Genomic DNA, 13,011 nt, shown 5'->3' with positions numbered 1-13,011 from the left:
TTCTCTTCTGAGCTGATTCTATCTGCTTATACCCATACAGATAATAGCTGCCTCCAAAATACCCTCCATCGCCATGTCCCCTCCCAGCAAAGCTCCTTAGAGAGGTGTGTGTATTGTCCTTTCTTCCTCACTTCCATTCTCTCTGCCATTCCAGCCCCTCTCCTCCAGTCCACTCTACTACCGTCCCCCTTAAGGGGCTGTCAGCATTACCAGAATGATTGGCCCTTTCCTCATCTTACCAACCTCACTGCACAAGTGCCCAGGTGACTCCCCTGCCCTCAGAAGTTCCTCACTGGCCTCAGAACACTCCATTCTGATTCTGTCTTCCTTTGCCACCATTTCCTAGTCATTAAAAGCTGTGCTCCCCTGGGCTCAATACCCAGGTCTCCTTGGCTCTGCTCACTCTTCCAAACCTAACCAGACTCCTGCCTTTATGTACAGTCCAAATGCTGCCTTCTCCTGTATCTTGACTTAAAACGGCCTGCCTCCTAAATTCTCCACATGGATGTCTTAATATCTCAAACTTGATCTGTCCAAACTCTTATCTTTAAAATGTATGGTGGGTCCAACCACTTCTCTTTACTGTCACCAAGTCACATCATATTAGTCACCTATTGCTGTGTAACAAACTGTCCCCAAACAACAAACCTTTATTACCTCAGTCTCTGAAGGCCAGGAATCCAGGAACAGCTCTGCGGGAGGTTCTGACTCGGTCTCGCGTGAAGCTGCAGTCTCTCTCCGAAGGCCGGGTGGGCTGGGGAACTGCTTCCAGACTCCCTACTGGCTGCTGGCGGGCGGCCTCCGTTCTGTGCCCTGTGGGCCCTCCCTCAGAGCAGCTTATAATGTGGTCACTGGCTCCCCTCAAGGGAATCATCCAGGAAAACAACAGCCAGATGGGAGTTGAGGTTTTTAAAAAACCTGATCTCAAAGGTAATATGACCAGCACTGCCCTGGCCAGTGTTGTTAAGTGGTTAGAGCATTGGCCCACACACCAAAGGGTTGAGGGTTCACTCCCTGCCCTAGGTTGGGCTTATGTGGGAGGCATCCAGTCAATGTGTGTCTCATCAATGTTTCTCTTTTTCTCCCCCTGTCTCCCTTCCATTCTCTGAAAAGCAAAACAAATCCTCAGGTGAGGATTAACAGAAAACAGGCATATATATGACCATCTCTGCCGTTTTATTCTATTGGTCACACAGTCCACCCGATACACTGAGAGGAGGACAACGTAAGGGGCCAATGCCAAGAGTTGGACCCCCCGCCACCTGAACCCAGACCACAGCAGCCACTTTTGCATTGGGCTTCCCTGATCATCCTGTTCCCTACACCCTACTCCTCAGGGCAGTCACAATCAATGTGCAAAATTCCCCCTCAACTGGGAGTTCAACCAGGGCGGGCAGGGCCAGCCAACCGCTTGTAGCCTGTGGCCCCTCTTCCTTGTTGGCCCTGGATCTGCCCATTCGGGGGCGGGCCACCAGGACCCCGCCCATGCGTGCACCGGGCCTATAGGATCCCTATAAAACAAGTCAGGTTATGTCATTCTCTCAGCTCCAACCTGCAATGGTTTCCAGCTCCCAGTAAAAGCCAAAGTCTTAAGTGACGGTTTGCCCTCTAGCTCTGCCCTCCCCATTCTTTGTCACTCACCCTTCGCACTGCCTGGACACTCCCCAGAGGCACACCTGTGCTTTAGGGTCTTCAGGTGTCTCTTTACAAATCACCGTATCCAAAAGACCTCCGAGAAACTCCGACCATGCCCTCTTCATAGCGTTGAATTTGCTTTACATTTACAGGCCCATCTGTTTCTCTCACAAGTGTCACAGGAAGAGGGATCTTGATTTTGTTCATCACTGACTCTCCAAAGCCCAGGAGAAGGACTGAATCTTGGGGAACTCCTATGGGGTTGGACCCAGAAGGATTTGGCCTCCCTCCACTCACCCCCGACCCCGACTCTCAGGATCCATGACACTTTGGGACATTCTCATGGCTCTTGTTGCCATCAGTTTGTCACATTCCAAAGCTGTCTTCCAGGCTTGAGCTCCAGACCATCTGTCCTCAGCTGCTTCACCTGGTCTGCTGGAAGCCCTATAGCCCAGCAGCCCAGCCATCCCCAGTCTACCTCCTCTCAACCCGTCCTCCTCAGCAGAGGCCAAGGCCCCACCCCTCAATGCTGCACAGGTTCCTAAACTGCTAAACTAGCCTACACCAGTCCCAGCATCCGTTATCCGTTCTCCACCGAGCAGCAAACGGATCTTCCAGAAACACCTCCAAAGGACTAAAGCCTCTGCATGACGCCCTCTGTCTGGGCTGCCCACCTGACGTGCTGGCAGCCCAGTGCCCCCTGCAGTGTGTCTGGCCCTGTGACCCCGGAAGTGGTTCCTAAGGCCCTGTGCTCCCCTTTGAGGAGCACCTTTCCCTATCATCACACCAGATACAATACCATTACACACTTAGACTGACTTCTGCTTAACTGTGCCTCCTCCTAAGCAGTATCTGTGAAGCCATGTTTGATGTGCTGGTTACATTCTTCCTAATATACATCAAAACAACATTCTGATAAAAGTTCATGTATTACCTAAAACCATCCAAGTACCAGCTCTGCAAACACTGGCCCGCAGCTGTCACTGCTGCCTGGCCCTGGGCGTAGCTCGTGGTACTGCAGCACCAGCCTCACAGGCCTGACCAAACAGCATTGGTCTTACTCTCTATCCAGCAAAGGGTCTGACACTGCTTGAGAAGTAGTTGTTGAACCAATCAAACCCCTTATTGATTCAAACCAATCAAACGGTACTAGAAGGCAGAATGTAGGCAACTGACAAGGCACCCTCCCACCCCGAAATCCTCCATCTTCGCAGAAACAGCCACCTGGAGCAGGATGGCTCACTGCCCCTGCTGCTTCCCAGCAGGGCTGGCACCGACCCTCAGCGGCACCGCGATATGCACCCGCGTCTCACAGCCTGGCCCTGGCTGTGCCACGCCTCGCCTGCTCCGACTGCGCCCTGCACACCGGACCGACCGCAGAGCCAGCGCTCCTCCCCCAGCTGCCGCCTCCCGTGACTCCTGGGCAGATACTTCAAGGCCCTTCTTCACCTCTGCCGCCTTAATTCGCACAGCTTTCCACCTCCACCCAGGCCAGGGTCCCTCCACTGAAGGGAGAGAGGAGGACTTTACCCACACCCCCATCTCATCTTTACAGCATGTGAGGTGTCAGTGCTACCACCACCCCTCAGTCTTTACACCCACGTCACACAGCTGGCAAGCAGCCCACACCCCCTTCCAACTTCAAGATCCAGTCCCTCCAAAGATCCAGTTCTGGAGCTCCAGAGGGCAGTGCAGGGGCCTATATCCCCTCCCTCGCCACTCCCCCACCTTCTTCCCAGAAGGGGGGACTCCCTCATGCTCCCTCCCCCCCATCTGCCCACCCTGCACCAGGTCCTCAGGACAGTGCCTGTTAAGATCAGGAACTCTCCAGGCCCCTGGCGAAGGCCACTGCCTGGCTTGTCACTGGATCCTGGCCTAGTAAGGACTTTGCCCCATAATCTTCCCTCTATTTCCTGCCTTGCCAAGTTTCCTTCCTCCTGGCTTTTCCTCGGCAGCATACAAAGCATGTTCTAATACAGCGGTCGCCGTCCGGTGGTCTGTGGAGGTCCCAAAGGTTGGTGACCGCTGTTCTAATAGGCCCCATAGTTCTTAAAAAAACAAAGACAATACAAAAAGCTTCTCTTGAGTTCATGTCACCTCTCGTCTCCTTACACAAATGCCTCAGATGAGTGTTTAGACCCTCTGTCTCTACTTCCCTCCTCCGTTCTCCCAGCTGACACCTGTCCAGTCCCTTCTAAGTAGCATGTGAACTCGGTGCCCCCGCAACGGCTCCTCATCAAACCTTCTCTCGATTTCCACATTCCCCTCCCTTCACCCATCTCTGCCCCTCTCCTCCCCACTAGCCCGTTCTCCTGACCTATAAGGCCGAGGTGGTCCAGGCGTCAGGCCCGGTCCCCTTCTGATGCCCAGGCCTTGAGGGTATGTGGGTAGATGGGTAAATACCAGCTCTCGAGGGCAGAGGCGGGAGGGGAGGCACAGAGATAAGTTTATATACGTTTTACTCCTATAACAGGATTGTGGCACACAATTCACAAACAACAACAAAATGCACAATATTCTTTACTGCAACTTCAATACAGCCAACTGATTCTCACCAGGCTTTCACTGATATTTCTGTTGAAATCCTACATCCATAGCCAACTGACAGTTGTAATTGACTGTCTGGCTCTGACAGGAGTGCTGGTGGATACTGTTTCCCTTAAGGAGTAAGATGAAAGTGAAAAAACAAAGACATTTGGGGAGTTTCACTTGTTCATCAGTGAATGACTTCTTTGCTAAATCATGTAACTATCAAATACTGTAAGACAGTTCCTTAGGATTTTTGTGCTGATAGATAACACTATAAGTTTCATCAGCATTAACATTTTTAAAACATTTTCTTCATCACTTTAAGCCTTGGTTTGTAGCGTTTCCAGTGTCCGTGGTATGAAGTGCTCCCCCACCTCAGCTATCCAGCACGAAGGTGCCATCTGCAAGGCGGAGTGGGAAGCACAGGAGCCCACTGCTGAGCATTTCTCCACCACCCAGAGGCGACAGACGCCTCATCTCCAGACAATGCTTCACTAAGTTATTAGGAAAGTTGAGTAATAAGTACCTTTAAAATTTTAAGTTTACACTCATTAAAATTTATACTGTTTAGGAGACAATTCTGAGTTTTGACAAATACATACAGTTGTGTAATCACCACTACATTCAAGATGCAGAACAGTTCTACCACCATCCCTCAATGTAGTGGAACCGTCCCCCTATCTTAAGTCTTGGCAAAAACCTTCCTCTATAGTTTGCCTTTTCCAGAATGTCATGTAAATGGAATTACACAATATGTAGCCTTTTGAGTCCGCCTTCTTTCCATCAGCACAATGCCTGTGAGAGCGCACAGGCTGCTGTGTGCAGCAAGTTCACTCATTTCCACCGGAGCGGGCTGCACTGAGCGGATGTGCCCGGCTTGTCTATCCTCTCTCCAGGTGAGGGACATTTTCATTGTTTCTAGGTTGTTTTACTTTTACAAATAAAGTTGGCATAGATTTTCCTTTATCTTGGGTAAACACCTAGGAGTGAGATAGTGTTGTACGGTATATGTTGAATTTTATCTGAAACTACAAACTGTTTTCCATGGTGGCCGCATCATTTTGCATTCCCAGCAACATGGCTCTGCATCCTCATCAGCACATGATTTTGTCAGTTTTTTTTTTGTTTGTTTATGCTTTTAAATTCTTTTCAGCCATTTTAGTGGGTGTGTAGTAGTAGTGTCTTGTGGTGTTAATTTGCATTTCCCTAACAACTAATGATGCTGAGCATATTTTCATGAGTTTATCTGTCATCTATATTTCTTTGGTGAAATGATTTTAAAGTCTTTTGCCTTTTTAAATTGGATTGACTTTATTGATGAGTTTTGAGATATATATATATATTTTTTTTTTTCCTGAATATAAGTCCTTTGTCAGATGTGTGATTTGCAAATATTTTCTCCCTACTTGTGACTTGCCGTTTGTTTTCTTAATTTCTTTCACAGAAATTTTAACAGTGAATTTTATCTTCTTTTCCTTTATGAATTATGCTCTTGGTGGTTGTATCTAAGAACTCTGGCTAATTCAAAGTCACAAAGATTTCTTCTAAAAGTTTTATGACTTTTCATTTAGGTCTGATTACTTTTGAGTTAAATTTTGTATAACATGACAGATATAGGTCAAAGTTTGTTTTTTAAAATATGGCTGTCGAGTTGTACCACCACTTACTAAAAAGGTGATCCTTTCTCCACTGAAGTGTCTTTGTACCTTTGTCAAAAATTAAATATATTTGTGTGGGTCTATTTCTGAACTCTCTATTGTGATTCACTGACCTGTGTCTATCCTTTAGCCAGTGACACAAAATCAGCTAGTATGAGTTCTCCTACTTTTTTCTTTTTCAAGATTGTCTTAGCTGCTTCAATTCCTTTGGATTTCCGTATAAGTTTTCAAATCAGACTCTTGAAATCTAAAAAGTTCCTGTTAGGATCCCACTGACTCCAAAGGTCAATTCTGGAGGAACTGACTGACATCTTAACAACACTGAGTCTTCCAACCCAGGAACTCAGTCTGTCTATTTCTTTATATCTTTTATTTTCATCAGTGTTTTGTACTTTTCAGCATTAAAATCCTTCCCATAGGTTGTTAGACTTGCATGTACTTCATCTGTTCTAATACTGTTATAATATTGTTTTTAAATTTTTATTTCTATATTTTATTGTTTGTATATAAAAATACAACTGATTTTTGTATATTGGCCTTACATTTTGTGACCTTGATAAACTTGTTACTTGGACATTTTTTGTACATTTCATGGGATGTTCTATATTCACAGTCATGTTATCCTTCAATAGAAAGTTTTATTTCTTCTTTTTCAGTGTGCATGCCTTTCATTTCATTTTCTTGCCTTGCCGCACTGCCCAGACTTCTGGTACAAACTGAAAAGGAGAGGTGAGGAGGCTTTCTTACCTCGCTCCCAGTCTTAGGGAAAATAAGTCAATCTTCGGCCATTAAGTCTGATGCTTGTTGTAGGTTTTTATGTGGTTTCCCTTCATCAGGTTAAGGAAGCTCCCTTCTATTCCTAATTTGCTCAGAGTTTTTATTACAAATGGACTTGTTTTTGCTGGCTTGAAAGGAGGAAGGGTCCACAGCCAAAGAATGCAAGCAGCTTCCAGGAGCTGGAAGAGGCAAGGAAATGGATCCTATTGGAGCTGACAGGGAGGCATGCAACCCTCTTGGTGGCTTTGATTTCTTTATTGTGAAACTGCCAGATTTATGACCTATAAAACTATAAGGTAATTTATGTTGTTTGAGGCATTAAGCTCATTCTCATTTGTTACAGCAGCAACAGAAAACTAATGCAGTAAAAGACTGTTTTTCAAGGAAGTGGTCCATCATTTCTCCTAAGTTGCCAAATTTATGGACTTCAGAGTTGTTTGTACCATTCACTTATTATCCTCTTAATAAGTGAATATAGTGATATCCCCTCTTTAATTCATGGTATCGGTAATTTGTGTCTTCTTTTTTCAAAGAAGCGTATTTTCATTTCATTGATTTCCTCTAGTTATTCTGCCTTCAATTTTATTGGTTTCTCTGCTCTTATCTTTATTATTTCCTTTTCTTATGCTTTCTTTGGGTTTAATTTGCTCTTCCTATTAATTTTTAAAAATTATCTTTGCTTTTTAAATATATTAATTGTGAGTTTATATAATTTGATTTTCATTTTTAACTAATTTTTTAAAAATATCTTTATTGATTTTAGAGAGAGAGGAAGGGAGAGGGAGAAAGACAAACTTCAATGTGAGAGAGAAACAACGATCAACTGACCAGGGACCAAACCTATAACCTGGGCAGGCGCCCTGACCGAAAATCAAACCAGCAACCTTTCAGTGCACAGGACGGTGCCCAACCGAGACACATGGCTGTGCCGACTTTTAATAACGGCTGTGTTACACCAGCTTGCAATGTTTCTAAAACCCACATGGCCTATAGACTGCTCTGAGCTGGCTCCGCCACACTCTGCTTCCACGTTTGTCTTCACACATGACCTCTTCCCTAGCTCCAGACTTTCTCCAGCTGCCTATTCAACATCTCCACTTGAATGTCCAACTGAAATCTCAATAAAACTACATCCAAAATCATGCCTACAATAATGCCTCAATCTTTTCTCCTCCACCCTGCTCTCTTCCCACTCCTGGAACTAGTACCTCCAGGGGCCCGTGTGCTCAGGACCCTAAGTGAGGCTTCATCCGTGACCTTTCCTCACACACCACACGCAGTGTCAGCACGCCCGCTCAGCTCCCTCTTTAACATACACCTGGAGTCTGAGCACATGGCACTGCCTTCTCTATCACCATCACCCTGGTTCTCACCACGGTTCTGCAGTAGACCCTGCACTAGGCTTCTGCTTCTGTCCTTGCCCCTTTGCCATCTCTTGTTACCACAGCAACAGTGATCCTGTTATAATGTCAGTCATGTTGAGTCTCTCCATGGCTCCCATCCCAAAGAGAAAACTCCCACCTTACTGTAGCTGCTGAGATCTGACCTCCTTATTGCTTACTCTTCTCCTTACATTGACTCTTGCTTTTCTTCCACCCCCCTCCATGCTGCTGCCTGAGCACCTTTCTATCTGCTATTCCCTTGGTCTACAAAGCACTTCCTCTGATCCCCGTGACTCATGGCCTTCGTTCTCCCGTTCACAGTAGGTCTGCTTCAGGGAGGCCTTTTCTAACACTCCTTACCCCTTCTCATGGGCTATTTTTCCGCACAGCTTTTAGCGCTCACTGCCTGGCATCGGATTACATACTTATTTGTCGTGGTCTACCCCTCCCCGGTACTTACCACTTCACGCCCTGAACAGTGCCGGCCCCTAGTCAGTCCTAAATCAAATCTGCTGTGTGAGTGAGTGAGCAGCAGCCAAACCCTCCCCTTGGCTTCCGGCTCCATCAGGGTCAGGCTATGCTCCTGGGCGAAGCTAACCAGGCACGGGAGAACGTGGTCCCCTGACCCCTGTGGCTCCACCGTGAGCCACTTGGCCCCGCCCCCCATCACTCCCTCCAGCTACACTGAGCGTGGGTTCCTCAAATGGCCCTCTTTCTCTCACCTCAGGCCTTGCTACATCTTCCTGGGGCTGAAATCCTTTCCCTTTCACCTGGCTTGTTTTCAAAGCATCCTTCGGTCTCAGTTTGGCTACTACCAGTCCTGGGGGGTCTTTCCTGACCTCGGCTTTGACTCCCCCCCCTCGTCCCCGTCACAGGGGGACTGCTGTCCCCCCCAGACTGGGAGCTGCCTGAGAGCAGGGCCTGTGGCTTACCAATCTCAGAACCTGGGGCCTGACACTGAGCAAGTGCTCACTAAATACAATCTGAATGAAAGAATGAATGAATGAGAGAATTATGAAAAACCAAGCCTGCTAAGAGATGGGATGAGGGCCCCATGGCCACCATCCCACTCCTCATTCCTGTCATCCTCCCACACGAAGGCCAGCAGCAGGGAGCCAGTCAGCCAGAGCCCAGGGGGGTCCACCAGCCACAGCTCTCAGCCAGTCCCTGCCATGAGGCAAGAGCCCTACAGCGCCACAACAGGAGGGGGAGGAGAGGAAAGCAGCCAGGGCCTGGGAGGAAGAAGTCACTTCACCACACGTACTAGTGGCTGTGAGCCCCCCATTTCCATTTCCTGCCTAACTTCAAACCCAGGTCACGTTCCGTGGCCACAGTTCCCAGGATGGCACTCAAGGGAACCAGAACCCACACCCGAGCAGCCTGAGCCCAGGCCGTGGTCACATGGCTGGCTGTCTCCTAGGTGGGTCTGCTACACAGCCCAGGACCAAGCGATCAGACACCCAGCACTGGCCTGGATGCGGCCAGTGAGAACATCCAGTGGACCAAACGTCACCATTTTGGATGCCTTGTGTGTATACAGAGGGAGGAGGGGGAGCAGCATCCACTGCTCCGCCTGTGGGCGCAGAGCCTGTCACCAGACCCCAGAGGCTCTTTCCTCGGCCCCAGGGCCCGCCGGCCCCCTCCCCTAGGAGCTTATGGCCCAAAGTCCCCTTTCTGAAGCATCGCAGAGGACAGAAGAGGTCCTCAATTAGGCCTCTACTAGACTCACTCCAAGGGGACCCCTGCTCATATCCCAGATCAGACCCTGGTTACAGAGGCCTCCGGGGCTGGGGACCCTCAGCCCCAGCCTGATAGTAACCCCAGGATCTCACAAGCCTCCTTCCACAGCTGCCACATTCCTGCCAGCCCGCCCTTGCTCAGGTGCACCTGCTCCCGCAGCCTCAGCTCTCATCTCTGCCAGGAGGCTCAGACCAAACTCAGCCCCAAACCCAAGCTCTCCCCATGTCTCTCCTTCCCCCTTTCTCAAATCCCGTGAGTCTGCGGTGTCATCTTTAAAGTGACTCTTGACGTGGCCTTCGCCAGGCCCTGCACCTCCTTTCTGGGGCCTAACCTGCTCTGCCACAGAACAGCTGCTCTGCCACCTCTCCTGGCCTCCCTGGTGCCTGTCAAATTAAACAATTCCCTTCTGAGCCGCAGTCACACTTCCCACAGCACGATCAGCCCAGCAAACCCCAGCTCTGCCTCTTGCAAGCTGTGTGACTTTAGACAGATCATTTAGCCTCTCTGAGCCATGATTTTCTCATCTATAAAACGTACTTTGAAAGCTACTGAGAGATTCTCAAGGCAGTGAGGCGGAATCCAACATCTGATAGCCTTTGGGTCTGATCCTCACTCTGCCGGAACCGCGGCTTCCTGCGCTGGTGAAACAGGCCCCGCCTCCTGCAGCCCCCTGCGAGGCTCTGCGCAGGCAGCAGCTCTCCCAGCTCCTGTGTGCTGGGCATGAGGTGAGTCTGAAGTAAAGCAAAGGGACTTCAGGGAAGCAAGTACTCGATTTCCCCTCAGCATAGTGAAGCTGAGATTTCTATCTGCGAGGCCGGGATGAGGAGATTTCTACAGGCAGGCAGAGAGGGGCTGCCTGAACAGCAGGAGTGAGCCTCCGGTGCATTGGGAAAGGCTGATAAACAAACGCACCAGAATCCAAATCAGGAAGGCCCAGAGCTGGGGTTGCCGTGGCAACCAGCAGTAGGCTCCCAGCCTCTCTGAGGTGGGGGCAGGGACTTGTCAGATCCTGCTGCCCCGCCTCCAAGGCCTCCTCCGTGGGCTCTGCCCAGCTCAGCAGGGACCAGAGGGGCAAAGGCACAGAGAGGCAGGACTGGGCTCCCACCACCGGCTGTAGTGAGGCCACTCCTCTCCCGGGTGAGGCCTACACCCAAGGGCCCCGAGTGAACAGGCCTCTCCCAGCATCCTCCAGACCCAGGTCCCCGCACCCATCACTCAGCCCAGCCCATCAGCATCCCTGCATGTGGTGATGCCTCGGGCTTCTCCCAGGACCAGTGGCCTGACATCCATTACTTGGTACAAGGCAGAGGGCAGGGAGATAATCCCAGACTCCCCTCAGGGCAGGCTGGGGGAAGGGGCGGCACAGCACCAGGCACGGAGTAGTCCTTTATGCGGGTTTTCTCTCATTTAACGGCATACCCTTTGGCAGATGAGGAAACAGGCTCAGGGACGCTAAGTGACTGGACAAGGTCACAGAGCTACTGGGTGGTAAAAGCTATGTCCCAGCCAGAGTTTTTCAACTCAGCCTGGATCCTTCCCACGGGGGCTGTTCGTAAGTGCCCTGGGCTGACCACGCAGCATGTCATCAACGGCTGTGCCCAGCCGGCACAGACACACAGCAGACAGACAGACAATGACCTTCATGCCTCCATTTAATGGCCAGTCCAGCACTGTCCCGATGATGCCCAGACCCCGGAGGGAAGCCCTCCATCCTGCCTGCTGTCCCCTGAAGACCCGTCCAGACGGGTCCCTCTCAGCCTCACCAGCAGTGCTCCAGTCTAGTCTCAGTCTCAGGGGCAGCCTCATCTCAGCTCCTTCAGCAAACTGTTGATAGAGCCCAGCAGTTCCCAGAAGTAGCCCTGGTCTTCTCCATCTCGAAGCTCCTGGGCAGCAAGCACCTGGTACTCAGCCTGCAGACTGGCCAGCGTCCTGCTGAGCTGGGGGTCCTGATGGTAGTGGTCCCGGCAGGTGGCCAGGAGGGCGCCCAGGGTCTGCAGCACCTTTTCGCGGGCGTCGTGTTCGGGCAGCGCCAGCAGGTGGGCAGTGATCTCACACCAGCCTTGCTCTCGCAGGCTCGGCAGGAGGTGCACCCGGCGATACTGCTGCAGCTTCTCCGGGGACGGCTCCTGGGTCAGCCTGGCCTCCTCCTCAGCAAACATCTGCCATCGCATGGCCAAGCGCAGGGGTCGGCGGGGAAGAGAGACACACAGAGCAGTCAGCCCCGCCCTTCAGATGTGAAGGCACATGGCTGACCTGGGAGTTCGAACTCTCTTCCTCCAGCCCCTTGGGCCTCCAAGGCCCTCATGGGAGAAGGCCGCAGGATTCATGGCCTCACACATGCTCCCGCACCCTCCTATCCATCCATCCAAACACTGTGTGTGCCAGATGCTGCAGACATGGAGATGGAGACATGATCCCTGCCCTTAAGGAGCTCGGGGTCTAGCAGGAGAATGAAAGTTAACTGAGTCATTCCTAAAGAGCTAATAAATTTAGTCAGCAGCGTGTTGTGGTGCCAGCCAAGACGATTCAGCTGCCAGTGGAGTGGGACTTTGAACCAGCTGGGGTTCCCTGAGCTTGAGGGGTAAGTGGGAGTTGTCCAAGTGGATGAGGATGGAGTGGAGGGTCCACACACAGGAGGGTGATAACAATGCCTGGGCCCACCTCATTCTGAAGAAGGCAGGTTAGTTCTGGCTCATTTGGCTCAGTGGATAGAGTGCCAGCCTGCGGATTGAAGGGTCCTGGGTTTGATTCTGGTCAAGGACACATGGCCGGGTTACACGCCGATCCCCAGTAAGGGACGTGCAGGAGGCAATTGATCAATAATTCTCTCATTATTGATGTTTCTATCTCTCTCTCTCCCCCTCTCCTTTCCTCTCTAAAGTCAATATAAATAAAAATAAAAAGTTTTAAAAAAGGAATGGCAGATTATACTGGTTGATGGGACACAACACACAGAGCCCTGAGTGTCTCCCAGGGGGTGGCCCTGGGCTGAGGCCTGGAGAGCTGAGGAAAGCTGGGCAGGAGCCCAGCCCCATCCGCAAAATATGGTGGAACCAACCCTGCCGGCTGCCAGAGGCGGCAAAAGAAACACCTAAAACCTGACAAGTTAGCAGCTTATTTCAAATGTCAGAGGAAGGCTGTGCAGAGGTGGAGGGCTGGCAGGGGTGGAGGTGCCCCAGATGGGCTGTACTAACTGTGCCTGCAGGAGTCTCTGCTCCGACTGCAGGGGAGAGTGAGGCGTGCAGGGTACAGAGAAGGCAAGAGGGGGCCCGGGAAGGATGAGGGGCCAC

At 50.5% G+C, this 13,011-nt stretch overlaps 1 protein-coding gene across 4 annotated transcripts in view; it reads right to left on the bottom strand.

Moving 5' to 3' along the window:
* Positions 1-11,355: 11,355 nt before the first annotated feature.
* SIL1 (SIL1 nucleotide exchange factor) overlaps positions 11,356-13,011 on the bottom strand; it is a 170,896-nt gene continuing 169,240 nt past the window's right edge. For all 4 annotated transcript variants that reach the window (XM_084885096.1, XM_084885093.1, XM_084885095.1 and 1 more), the window contains exon 10: positions 11,356-11,880. In XM_084885096.1, the coding sequence (XP_084741222.1) occupies positions 11,524-11,880 (357 nt within the window). In that variant the 3' untranslated portion in view covers positions 11,356-11,523. The remainder of the gene's footprint in view (positions 11,881-13,011) is intronic.

The sequence above is a fragment of the Pipistrellus hanaki genome (assembly GCF_964339955.1).
Source record: "Pipistrellus hanaki genome assembly, chromosome: 5".
Classification (NCBI taxonomy): Eukaryota; Metazoa; Chordata; class Mammalia; order Chiroptera; family Vespertilionidae; genus Pipistrellus; species Pipistrellus hanaki.
Note: the sequence above shows the minus strand (reverse complement) of the source record. Positions and strands in the feature narration are given on the sequence as shown.